This window comes from Mastigoproctus giganteus, chromosome 7 (assembly GCF_048544385.1).
Source record: "Mastigoproctus giganteus isolate SK-2022 chromosome 7, ASM4854438v1, whole genome shotgun sequence".
Taxonomy (NCBI): Eukaryota; Metazoa; Arthropoda; class Arachnida; order Uropygi; family Thelyphonidae; genus Mastigoproctus; species Mastigoproctus giganteus.
This window is the reverse complement of record NC_143581.1, coordinates 81367492-81380974: the sequence shown is the minus strand read 5'-3', so window position 1 is coordinate 81380974 and position 13483 is coordinate 81367492. Positions and strand designations below refer to the sequence as shown.

Here is a 13483-nt window from a genome sequence, read left to right as displayed (position 1 = left end):
ATTAACAAATTTTACGGATTAATTGATAATACTATACTAGTCTAACAGATTTCTAATACAGTGCTATTTATTTCGCTATCTAGTTTTACGTTAAACCTTACGCTATGAAGTTTGGGATTTATGTTACACTATTCTGTATCGTATAACAATGTCAGTAAGTTACAAATAGTAAGATCTATGGACACTAAGTATTAATTTTCAAAATCGCTATCTAAATTCAAATAAACCAAGGAGGCTGACTAGGACTATAAAGCTACTTATAGAAAATAATTTAGTATAACAATTAAATCAGTAAAATGACTAAATATATATAAAAATTTAGTGTTTGCCGGAGCTGCGAAAATCTTGGCCATCACGGTAATAACCTCGTACCCCTAATCAATATTGATGCTTGGAACAATGTGAAGATACTACACTGCAAGGGGGCCTGGAAAATGTTTTGAAGGATTTGAAAATCCTGTTCCAGATGTAACTAATAACATTGCACAGGTAGCAAGGCAATTAGAACTGGAAGTTGAGCCAGAAGATGTAGCTGAACTTTTGGAGTCACATTCTGAGCCTCTAAGCAATGAAGATCTCCTTGTACTTCATGAGAATAGGGAAGATGAAGAGATGTCTGAAAACATATTAAACTGAGTCTGATGGACTAACCACAAAAAATTCTATCAGAAGCTATCTGGCATTTCAAATTTGGCATGACTCTTTTTCTTTTAGCAAAGCATGACAGGGACTTTGAAAGGAGTTCAAAAGTCGACGCTAACCTTGTAAGGGATTATGCCTGTTACACTGAAATTTACAGAGAAAAGTAAAGGCAGTTTAACCTCTTTAGACAGGTGCTTCAAAGAAATACCAGCAACCCACTGAAAGTCCTACTCAACCATCGACATCCACCGAAAGTCCAGTCAGACCATCAACATCAACCCAAAGCCCTACTCCTTCTATGCCTATTACTGCTTCAAGAAGTCCATTCAAATCTCCTGCAAGAAAGAGTGTAGCCCTTGATGATTCTACTTATGAAGATATACTCTCCCCTTCAGCCTTCCTCCAATAAATTTTTGTTTTTCTATTTTACATCTGCCAGCCCTAGTAAGAAAAAGAAGACTACATTAAAGGTAAGCAAAGTGTACTGTACATTATTTACATTACTGTATTTTAACTGTCTGCACTGAGTACTGTACCTAGGCCTACTATCCAGTGATTAGTGTGCTTACCCTATTTCTCAAAATAAGGCCTACAGAGTTTATTTTAGTTTTAAATGTGTTATTTACATAAGTAATGATCATATAGGAAAACTGCAGTGCAGTACATGCATAGATAAGTGAAAAAAAAGGCACTGCTTACCCCACACTTACGACCTGTTAGGTTCCAGACAGTGGTCTGGAACCTAACAGGTCATAAGTGTGGGGAATGCCGGTATATAAATATTTCAGTATAAAGTTTTATCTTCTATCGAGTTAACATTATATGAATTTCATATCTCCTATCAAGTTTAAGCTATAAGTATTAATTCATAATATTATGTTTGCAAATCTAAGTGGTTATATGCATTAGTTAAAATTTGTAAAAATCTAATTAGTTATAATAGATAATAAATTTAACTATCTATTGCCACCTAAGCAAAATTACTGATTCTAAAAGCTCTATGAATATTACTATCATACAATACGGACTGCATGATAAGTTATATAAATAAAACATGTAAGTAGTGCCATAATTTATAGTATATAATCCTTTACTGATACTAATTACACTGCTAGAAGTTACGTAGAAATTTCCAGTATCTGCTATATCGATACGAAAACAATTGTGACAGAATTTGAATGCCAGCAGAAGTCGACTGTGGTTTTCTATGCAATTAAAAGGCCAAGTACAGAATAAAAAATACACCAAATTAATCAGAAAATCACTATACTACAAAATTTAAATCAAAAATTAAAGAAAAACAATAATTTCAAATCAATAAATAAAAAAGATCCACTTAGTGGCTTGTGAACACATACAGCTCTCACTAGCCTTGGCAGCAGACAATTGGTATATATACTGTGCAGTTAATATTCAACCAGCTTTGATTGAATTAGGAGAAATTGGTGAGTTCAAGGTAGGAATGAGGTTTCTAGTGGGTACTAGATTCCCATCCTTACATAGAATTATTATTTAAACATTTCGCAACTGTCACTCCTTGGCTTTCCTCAAGAGACTTACATATCCCATTCCATTATTATGCCTTGGAATGAGTTCAGTGTCTTGTGGGTGGTAACTACAATTGGTATTCCTTCCAATGGATGTTGCATGGAGGATCTATTCTGAATGTTTATCACTTTTGGTCTCAACAAGGATGATGCCAGAATGAAACTGTTTGAACAAATTTGGCGAGTCTGCTAACCTTCTGGATGATGAAAGGTGAATAGCCCATTTTTCCAATTGGCTTTTCACTGAAACAATCAGGTATCAAGGTGTTGGAACTGATGTATCTTTGGTTCTTGGTCTTTTTTTGCTGATGTAACATTTTCTGTATCACTAGTATAATTTTCTGGGAGGGACCCAGTTAGCACGCCAGAAGAACAGTTTAGAATATCATGATATTCAATTGTTTTTTTTTTTTTTTTTTAATTTTGGTTCAGTGCCCGGGTTCGTCACCCACAATGGAGTCCGAATGGGAACCCCACTAGCAAGCAATAAATATACTTGGGAGTGGGATGTCAGGAGCTACTCAGTCACCAGATCCATATTTCCACCAGCCTGTCTTCTGTCCCTCAGACCATTATGATAGGGATAGCATTAACCCCTGTAGGTGAACCCACCGGCTAGTTGATTCTGGACGAGCCATCCCAGAACCACCCATCTTGTAGAAGCAGGGACCAAAGAGAAGTGATGAACGTGTGCTCCCTCAACCACCACTGTCCCCCTTTCTGAGTTTCCACAGGTTGCAGCACAGGGAAAACATACTGGATTACTATGGCATTAGTCTGGAACCTAGGCTATGAGCATTGGATCCCAGTGATGGTAATGTGGAGGCCTAGCATAATCCCTGGGAGGTCCCATCAAGTACGTGTCCACATTAAGGTGGCCAAGACAGATTATGGGAGTTTTTCAATATAGGGATTCTGTCAGAAAAGACAAGGAGGCAATTATCCTGTCTTATAAGGCAACAGCTAAGACACAGATTGCGTACTGGATGCAAGTCTGGAAACCTCATTTTAGGAAGGACTGGAACTACTGAAACAGATGCAAAGAAGAGCAACAAGATTAGTGAGGGTAATAAAAGGGTGCGGGTACCAGGAAAGGGTTCAATTCTGCAAACTACTGGTTATGGAGAGACTAGGCACCTACAGCGAGATTTGATTGAGGTATTTAAGGCTTTGAATCGATTAAGTGAACTTAATACTAATGCAATCCTTCTTCTTGCTGAAATTACACACATGAGCGAGGCATAAATTCAAACTGAGGAAGGATGGTTGTGGGTAGATTGGCAGAAATTTGCCCTCAGCCAATAGGTAATTTATTTCTTTTGAATTATTATATTCTTTCCAAAAGTCTTTCAGGGTTACAGTTTCATCTATACTGGTAGCTGCTACAGTTTGGCTAATTGTAAGGTGTAAATAGAAGTGTCTGAAGGTTGTTGCCATTTGGTCCATAAATTGAAGTAAGCTGATGGTACTGGGAGGGAAGAATACCACATCTGGATTTAAGTCAGTTATGTAGGATGATCTGGGACATTATCAAGGAGTATTAAAACTTAAAATGACAAATTATTCTCCCTGCAATATTTTTCAGTAGACGGAACAGTGATTTACAAACAACTCATGGAATAGTGCAGTGTTACCCATCTTATTTTATTAGAACTCCAAATAACCAGCAATGTTGCTTTGTCAATGCTCTGATAACCCAAGGGCTGTCAGGCATCTTTTTCCGGAAATGACTGGTCTCATCAACATTGAAAATTTGATGAAAACAGTAGCTTTCTTCAATAATTTTTGATAACGTTGCACAAAATTCTTTGGCTGCATCATGATCGACACTTAGACTTAAACACCAGATGACAAATAGTTTTTCACATTTATCTTTTTCTTGAAACTAGCAAACCACCCAGCACTAGCCTTAAATTCAGCAGAATCATCTTCCATTTCTCCCACACAATTTTAATGTCTTGATAAGGACTTCTACTTTTGTCTTGAATCAATTAAGTACTGAAGCATTTGTTTTTTTCTATTCTGATTCTGAATACAAATTGCGAAACAGCATTCCATTTCTTCAATAATATTTCTTTTTTTAGAAAAACTACAGACTGAACAGAGCCTGCATTGGGAGTATAATCACAAATTTTTTGTCTGTCTTTTAAAATTGATGCAACTATAAAATTGACTGGGGTAATAAACATGACCAATTGAAGCAAGCAATTCACCATTTTCAGATCACTTAATTATGTCCATTTTAGTTTCTATCAAAATCAATCAATGTTTTTTGCTACTTTTAACACTTTCACAATCACTACATTTACACTTATTTTCCATATTTCAAGGGAAATAAAAATGGATCAGTATATGTTAACACACACACAACATTAACATGTGGAATATATTCAGCAACCGAAGAATATTCAATATGGAACACACCGATGAGCCAAAACATTACGACCACCTACCTAATATGATGTTGGTCCTCCATGTGCAGACAAAACAGCTCGTACCCAGCAAGGGATCGATGCCTGGGGAATATGGAGGCCAGGGCAATACCTGGAAGTCTTCCTCATGTTCCGCGAACTAGTCTCGAACAATCCAGGCAGTGTGGCATGGCATATTATCCTGATGAAAGACCGAACCACCAGAGGGGAAGACTGTTGCTATGAAAGGATGTACCTGGTCAGCAATGATGTTTAGGTAGGTGGTAGACATCAGAGGGCCTGGCACATGGATGACTGGACCCAGGATATCCCAGAATAACATTGCCCAAAGCATGACACCACCGCCACCAGGCTTGTTTTCGTCCCACAGTATATCCAGGCACCATCATTTCCCCAGGTAAATGCCACACATGTACCCAGCCGTTCACATGGTGCAACAGGAATCACGATTCATCGAACCAGACGACCTTCTTCTAATCACTCAAGGTCCAGTTTCAATGCTCGTGTGCCCATTGTATGCGCTGTCGCCGGTAAACAGTGGCCAGCATGGGCACTCAGAGTGGCCAGCGGCTGCACAGCCCCATTTTCAGCAGAGTTCAAGGTACTGTGTGTTGTGACCCATTACTCCCATCATCAGCATTCCAATTACTGGCTATTTGCACCACAATCACCCTTCTGTTGCCACGTACCATGTGGGAGAGCCCTAGCTGACCTTGGGCATCGATGAGCCATGGTTGTCCAAAACCTCGCCGGCAGTTCACAGGTTTCCCCTTCTTGGACCACTTTCAGTAAGTACTAACCATGGCTGACTGTGAGCACTCCCACCAGCTGTGCCATTTCAGACATGTTCTGACCCAGTCATCTGGACATTACAATTTGGCCTTTGTCAAACTCGCTTAAGTCCGCTGCCTTTCCCATCTGAAGAACAAAGGTAACACTGATAAACGAAGCTCAGTATCAGGTGCTTTTTATACCGTTTGCCAACCCACGCACATGCCACAGTTCACCTGCAGTTGCTTTGAATTGTATAACAACTCACTGGTCATAATGTTTCGGCTCATTGGTGTAGAAAGGGGTGTAAATGTGTCTTTCTGTGTTCATTAAATGAATGGTAGTCGCAATTTATTAGTCCATATGAAGTTCAAAAATATGAAGTTTGTTTCTTGAAAGTTCATAAGCAGAGATTCACCTGTATGTGCTTTTCTCGATTGCAAGCTACTCAATTCAAAATTTTAATCATTGACCTAAAGTAATACACCTCATAGAGGAATAATGGTTAATCATGTGATAAAATTTAAATGTGTTTCATTCATATTCTCAAATGTTGTTATTATCTTGAGTTACTGCTCACAATTTGTGTACTCTTGTATCGTAGTATGACTGATATTGGCAAATATGCTGTTAGAGAAGTTGCGGAAAAGTTATGTTGCAATAAAAGGTGCCTTTAGAGTAAATTTTCACAGTACAGGTAGGTCCCATTTTACGACTTTTCACATTAATGACTGTTTCAAAATATAACTGAAAAAAATTGAAAATAACAAAAAAATCGCAACTCAGTAACACATCGCAGCAACGCCTGTGTCTCCAAACACGCACTAGGTGTTTTTGTTTTTCATGGTACATCGTGTGTGGAATGATAGTGAGACCTAGAGTTGTTTACACTCAGTGTGCCCTGTTGGTTTTGTTGTGAATTTTCCCTCAATTGTTAGGGTTACACAGTGTTATTATAGTGCTATTTCTGATTAATAACAATAATAATTTCTGTGCAACCATGAGCTCTAAGTATAGGGCAGTATCTGTGCCGGTGGGGGCCAAAAAAAAAGAGCGTAAAACACTAACAATTAAGAAGAAAACGGATGTGATTTGTTACATGGAATCTGGTGAGCGTCAGTCGGATGTGTGTAAGGTGTTGAGTTTAGCACCTTCTACTGTATCAATGATTATGAACAATGTTGATAAAATAAAGAGAACAAACACAGGGATAACAAGTGTGTCATCATCCACCAGAACAACTTATTCATGCAGTGAGACAATGGAAAAAATGGAGAAATTGTTAGTGTTGTGGGTTGACGATATGAACCAAAATAACATTCCTGTTACAGAGGCAGTAATTCTGGGCAGGTCTAGACTATGTATAAGTATAGTGCGAAAGCATCATCATTTTCTGGACAAGTATAAATAAAACGTGCGTTAAATGTTTAAAATATTTAATTATTTATAAAGAATAGAAATATTAGCATAGACTTGGGAAAATTTTGGGAATTTTGGAACGTATCTCATTCAATCACATTATAATTTGATCTTGTTTTATGGCTTTTCATTTTACGACCCTGTTTTGCTGGAATCTAACCCTGCTGTAAAACAAGTCCTACCTGTACTGAGCAGTCACACCGTCATACTGCATATCACATCAGCCCAAAATTTGACTTGCTATGATTACCAGCAAAGAAGTTGCTAAATTTTGCACCACATTCAAATGAATTAATTTGAATTTGACACTGAGTGTTCTAAATTTGTTAGTTCAATACAAATCTTCTAATGAAAAGTTATATAAAATTATTAAATTCAAAAATATTCTCTAAAGTTTATAAGATGTACTTGAAATACATTGCAAAGATAAAAAAAGATTTTAGAAAACAAGCTCTAGAAAGAATATAGAAAACAAGCTCAAGAAAGAATAATATTAATCTTGGCATTTCAAATATTCATTGGAAATATACAATTATCCATAAACAAAAAAAAAAGAAAAATATATATATGTATTTACCTATTTCCTATAATATCATCCCAAATATTCAATGGTGCTAATGGCCCAGGAAGTCTATGTTTCCAATATTCCACAAGATTTCTTGTTTTATTCAAATTACTAAAGTTTCCTACAAAAAATAAAATAAATAAAAAATTACAAGGCATAAAACTTTCTAAAATCATTCAATTTCAAAATAATGCTGGATACATTAGTTTCCAATGCAAATATTTCACATTTAGGGGAAAATCATCAGTAGGGTGCAATTCAAGAGTAGCTTTATCAATTTGCAAGACTATGTGTAATTTAAAATGAGTAAACCACTTTACCCAAAATAAATAGAAGTTGTGGTCTTGAAGTTTTATTGGTGACTAGTAGTTATGAGTTTAATCAGTAGCTAGCCTGCATATAATTTAAAAAAAACAAACAAACTGGTAATTTTCAGTGGAACAAAAACTTGATGCATTTTTTGCTTTAAAATCAAAATAAACAACACAAGTTCAATGAAGTTTTGGCAAATGATATGGAAAACATTCTTCCAGTGGATACTGCATTTACAAGGGGCATTCAATAAATTATCTACCTGCCTATGAAGGAAAGGAGATAGAGGCAAAAATCTGTTTTTATTTTTCAATGTAACTCCCCTGAACTTCAATACAATTGTTGCATTATTTTGGCAACAAGGAAATACTAGACAAAATTCTTTGTCCTGTCCATCAAAAAGCACAGAAACAAACAGCAGACTTCAGTTCATTATCAAGCAAAGCGACACCCATGTATATTTTTCTTGAGGTATCAAAACAGGAAATAGTCACTGGGGGCCAGATCGGGCCTGTAAGTTCTAAAAAGTCAGTCTCTCAAAGCAATAACAACAGCATGTGACCTGTGGACTGGTGTGTTGTTGTGAAGAAGCAGCACAGCATTTTTCCTTTATGACATCCTTTAGGTTGTAACAGTAGGGATGCATATGACTCCCCAGTGACTGTCTGCTTGTGTTCCAAGTAGTGAATGTATGAAATTCTCTCAGCATCCCAAAATATGGTCATGACCTTGCCAGCTAAAGATTGTTTCCGATTGTTTTTTTTTTTTTTTTTTTTTTTGTTTGTTTGTTTTTGTTAGTTGTTGGTGCATCAGCTTCTGTGGCCATATTGCACCTCCCAACATTTTTACGATGATCCAAGCCTGAGGTGGGATTCAAACTCAAGACCTTTGGGTTGCCAGGCAGGCACTTTACCCACCCGGCTAGCACATTCGGCTTTGGGTGGGGAGAATGCTTGTGCTTCAATTGCATTGTTTCTTGCTTGCTTGGTTTCAGGATCCCAGTGATGAACCCATGTTTCATCACCCATAACAATTCTGGAGATGAAAGTTTCAGGGTTCCTTCCATAAAGCTCTAAATTCTCCTCACAACACCATACTCTCAATTGCTTTTGCACAGGGGTCAGAAATTTAGGGACCCAACTTGCACTGACCTTAGTCACCTGCAAATGTTCCCTCAGATATGTCACATTCCCTAGAGATTTGGGACACCTTTAAACATCTGTCATTCAGCACATGGGTTTCCACAGCTTGGCACATTTCGGGAGGGTGCTGTCACAGGCCTTCCTGACATAGATCATCTTCAATGGACTGTCTACTCCACTTGAATTGTTTTGATCAGAATTTCACCTGGTACTTTGAATGTGCACTGTTGCCATATGCAGCTACCATCCTTTCATAAAGTGAAACTTGATGATTGAAAGATGCTCCAATCTCAGTAAATCCATAATTTGATACAGGTGTGTTCCTTCTTTCTGTTAAAGCAGCACAACCTAAAAAAATAGTAGTATCAAAATTAGTATAATTCAAGTTGAGATATGTAGGAACATGATAAATCAAGAATTGCTGAAATATAAATATGAGAAGTACCTTAGGTAGATAATTTATTGAATGCCCCTCATATGACTGGCACAAGAATTTATATATAGGGTTTTTTTTTTTTTTTTTTTGTTTGCCAAAAACTTTATAAAGACATATGCAAGTTATGACATTATGGTAAATATGAAAGCAACTCTTGTTCAAAATCCTAGATAATCAATATATGCAGTAGTGGACTGACATACAGTTTTTTTAGCAGATCTCAAATTCTTTAATCCCTACTTCAGGAACAACCTAAGTCAAACTCAAACTGTTTGATAATTTCTTGAAAAAAATATGTAATAGCAAAAAATATGTAATAGCAAAAAATATGTAATAGCAAAAAATATATATTTTACTATATTAAAAAAAAAGAGGGATTAAAGCATTCTGTCTATGTGTAAATTAAATGTGTTTGTTATTTCCAATCAGAAATTATATGTAGATATGTAAATCAGATGTTTTTTGCATTATGTTCCTATCACTTCTTCAATGATTGCTGTCAATGCTACTTCACCATTACACGTCATACTTCAAACATAAGTACAAGTGCTTTAATCCATCTTTTAAAATATTTACACTGTTTATGCATCATGTCCACAGATGCAGATATGATGGGTTAATTTGGAATAGGAAGGAGAAATGAAAGGGGAAGAAGACTCAATCAACTTCTGCAGAAACAAAATCCTGATAATTGCTAACACATTATTTTACCACAACATAAATACACTTGGACATCTCCAGATGGCATCATCAAAAATTGTATAGACTACATCTTGGTTAAAGGATCGTCCATCCTCAATGTCACCCCTTAAAAAGTAGATGTGGACTCAGACCACGAATTCATTCTACCATAAGATCAAACAAGTTCAAGAGCTTTATGGGGATAAAGAGAGAAAATTCAAACTGACGTAGACAAACACCAAATGACGATCTGTAAAAAGAAATATATGGAGGAAATCAAAAGAGACTAAACTCCAGCCTGAGACAGTTGGAGAGCACCTTCTGAGAAAAAAAAAGAGGGAGAAGACATGGAGGAAACAATAAAACAAGTTTAGGGTTTAGAGAATAAATAAACAATAAATGGGTAACACCCAAGATAATAGAAAATTGGGAGGTCAGATTAAACTAGCACAAGCGAGCTTAGCAGGAAACAGGAAAGAATACGAATGACTCAAAAACCTAATATAAAGAGTCTAAAATCAATCGGATGGATAAGAAGGCAGATGAATGCAATGAATGATGAACGCACCACCAAGACCTACAAAAACAGAATGAACAATTGAAAAAATTTCCAGAATCTTTACCACTCCTCCCGCATCCAATAATCATCAAGGACTGATCAGGCAATGTAACAGGGAATATAGTAAAGATTAGAGAAGCATGGACAAAACTTTTCACCTAGATCATGAACTGTTCACAGACCCCCTCAAAATCCTAATGGAGGAAACTCATATGGAAACACATCCCCCCCCCGACATGATGCTATACCTACATGACTATAGAAACAAAGGGAAGAGAGAACTAACTTTCTCACCCAACTTTTCCAATTCACCCTAGAAAAAAATGAGATACTAGATGAATGGAGAAAATAAATCCTTATTCCCATCTATAAAAAAAGGGAGATGACAACTATGCTCAAAATACAGACCTGTCTATCTCTATCTTCTCAACCATGCCTACAAAAGACTTATTATAATTCTACAAAACAGGATAAATAAATAAATGATATGAAGAGATCATAGAAAAAGAACAGATGGGCTTTAGAACAGGAAAGAGCACAACCAATGCTATCTCCATGGGAGCCTGGGAGAGATGCTTCATAGGCAACAAATAGGCTTTTCACTCCATGATCAGGAATCATTTAATAAATAACTTATCAGATAATTGTATTGGCATCACTACCATGCTAGACTTTCTAGGTGTATTCTATAGAGACCCTAGTAAAGTTCAGGAATATTGAATCTGATAAAATCTCCAACATGAGAGATTACATCTTTCATGATGGGGATTGCCCTCTTTCCCTACCTTGTTATCTTCCCAGGAAATATCACAAAAAAAAAAAAAAAAAATAGAGGATCTACCTGTAATGACAATCTATGGAACCTACATAACTCACATAAAAATGTGATCTTTGTTGTTCCATTGTTGCTCATTCATTATGTTGATTTATAAAATGGGCATAGTAGTTGTGGCAGAAAACTTGACCAATCTGGAAAAAGCCCTAAATAGCAACTCAACGTGCAACAGATATGACATGTACATGAACTTAAACAAAACGAGGGTCAAGAAAATAAGTAGAAACTGGACATCTCCATTTAATGCTCCAAACAATAGAACAAATCCACAGCTTATCTACAAATTCTAATAACAGAAAACATTGACTATTAACTCCAAGGGCTCACATCTGGTAGTACGAGCTTGGCACACCCAGGGTCCTGAGCTGGATATTATTATTCTTCTCTTTCTTGGTAATTCCTCTCTCTCTGTCTCTCTCTCTCTCTCTGGGTAACTCAGGAATTTTTTTTGTGTTTTGGCTGGTACAGCAAAAGTCTCAGGCTTCCTTGCATCATATAGCTAATAATAATAAATAATATGAAGTTAGTTCAAAGGCAGAATTGGTCAATGTTGGCAATGGACAAGCTTTCTAAAATCTGGAAGAATAATGAAATAACCACACACCTGAAACAAACTCCATACATTGGTTATACTGCCTCAGCACTCTGAATCAGAAAATGGGTAAATGAAGAAAAAAGAAAACAATAAATAAAACCAGCTGGACAGAGAAGAAAACTACTGATACAATAAAAAAGAAAATTGAACTACACAGAATGCATTATGAAAATTATAAATAAGAAACAATGATTTGGATATATATGCTGGATAATTTAGAACAGATTGCCAAACTAAGAGACAATGGAAATAAAAACAGGAAGAGGAAAACCAAGGAAACCTGGCTATAAAACAAAGAGTTATGCTGACCTCACCATATTCAATGAAATAAAGAAAACAATTTTTCCTGATGAATGACAGAGAGCACTAGTGCAAGAGGAGTTCATATGAGAGAAGTCATCCAAAGCATGTGTACTTATGCACCTTTGTGCTTGACCACTAAGCTACAGTGGCCTTTTTAATAATTTCATTTTTAGGGTGGGATTTGATGTTGGGTGTGCATACTGTACATGCAAACATCTAAGCCATTGGGCTACTGAGACATTTAGTAACAAACAATAAATTCATTAACATTTTTTGCAGTCTAAATGTGATTTAATCCTTGAAAAGAATGTCCCATACTATTTTACAAAAATTTATAACTGAATACATTGAAACCAACAAATATGGTAGCTGGCTCCCCTCTCATATGAAAATGTTTAATTTTGCAATTAAATTTTTTTTTTTATTGCATCTTTCAGTGAGAAAATAAAGGGAAGAAACTGGATATCTGCAGTAATTACTCTTGTTGTTTATAGAAATTTAATTATCTAATTGAGGAAATATACTGTAGAAGAGAATATAATAGATCAATGGTACACTCTCCGGAAACCATTTGAGCAGTTGGTTCCCCTCTGTGAGATACAGAGTTTGCTTCAGCCAGTGTCTAATGGGCAACTGGTTTTTTTTAATATTCCTCTTGGAGGACATGATCACACTCACATTATGGTATAATGAAGCACGGTATAGTGAAGCACAGCATATCAAGCTTGAAGTTTATTTTAATATATATGTGTACAGTTAAAATAGTTTATGTTCAGGAGTCCATCACATACAAGTGGCAGGCAAAATAATGGAAACAACTAAGATAAGAGTTACCGTTATGCACTAATATTGTGTTAGGCAACGCTTTGTTTTTAAAACATCTTGTATTCCAAGTGTAATAGATTCTATGGAATGAACTGTCTTAAGAGGAATAGTGAACCATTCTTCATGGAGGAATGTTTCAAACTCCTTGAGTGATGAAGGCAGAGGAAATCTGCTTCTCAATCTCCTGTCCAAATATGGCCACAATGACTCAATAATGTTTAAGTCTGGTGATTGATGTCTGGCCATGGGAAAAGTCCTTAAATTCCTTTTCATGTTTCTCAAACCAATAATGGGCATATCCGGTTGTGTGTATTGCGTGGTATTGTTCGTGGGAAACAATATTTGCATCATGGGATGAACCTGGTCACTCAGAATATCAAGCTAATCAGTGGCAGTATCTTTTCCATCCATGGTGATGA

The 13483-nt window shown here is 36.3% G+C and overlaps 1 protein-coding gene across 1 annotated transcript in view; it reads right to left on the bottom strand.

Moving 5' to 3' along the window:
* Nucleotides 1-7137: 7137 nt before the first annotated feature.
* The window catches only part of LOC150083028 (DNA-dependent protein kinase catalytic subunit-like), a 183460-nt gene continuing 177114 nt past the window's right edge, over nt 7138-13483 (bottom strand). Inside the window, exons 11-12 of the mRNA XM_090378361.1 lie at nt 7389-7497; nt 7138-7156 (exon numbers count right to left, since the gene is read on the bottom strand). Coding sequence (XP_090234487.1) covers nt 7138-7156; nt 7389-7497 — 128 coding nt within the window. The remainder of the gene's footprint in view (nt 7157-7388; nt 7498-13483) is intronic.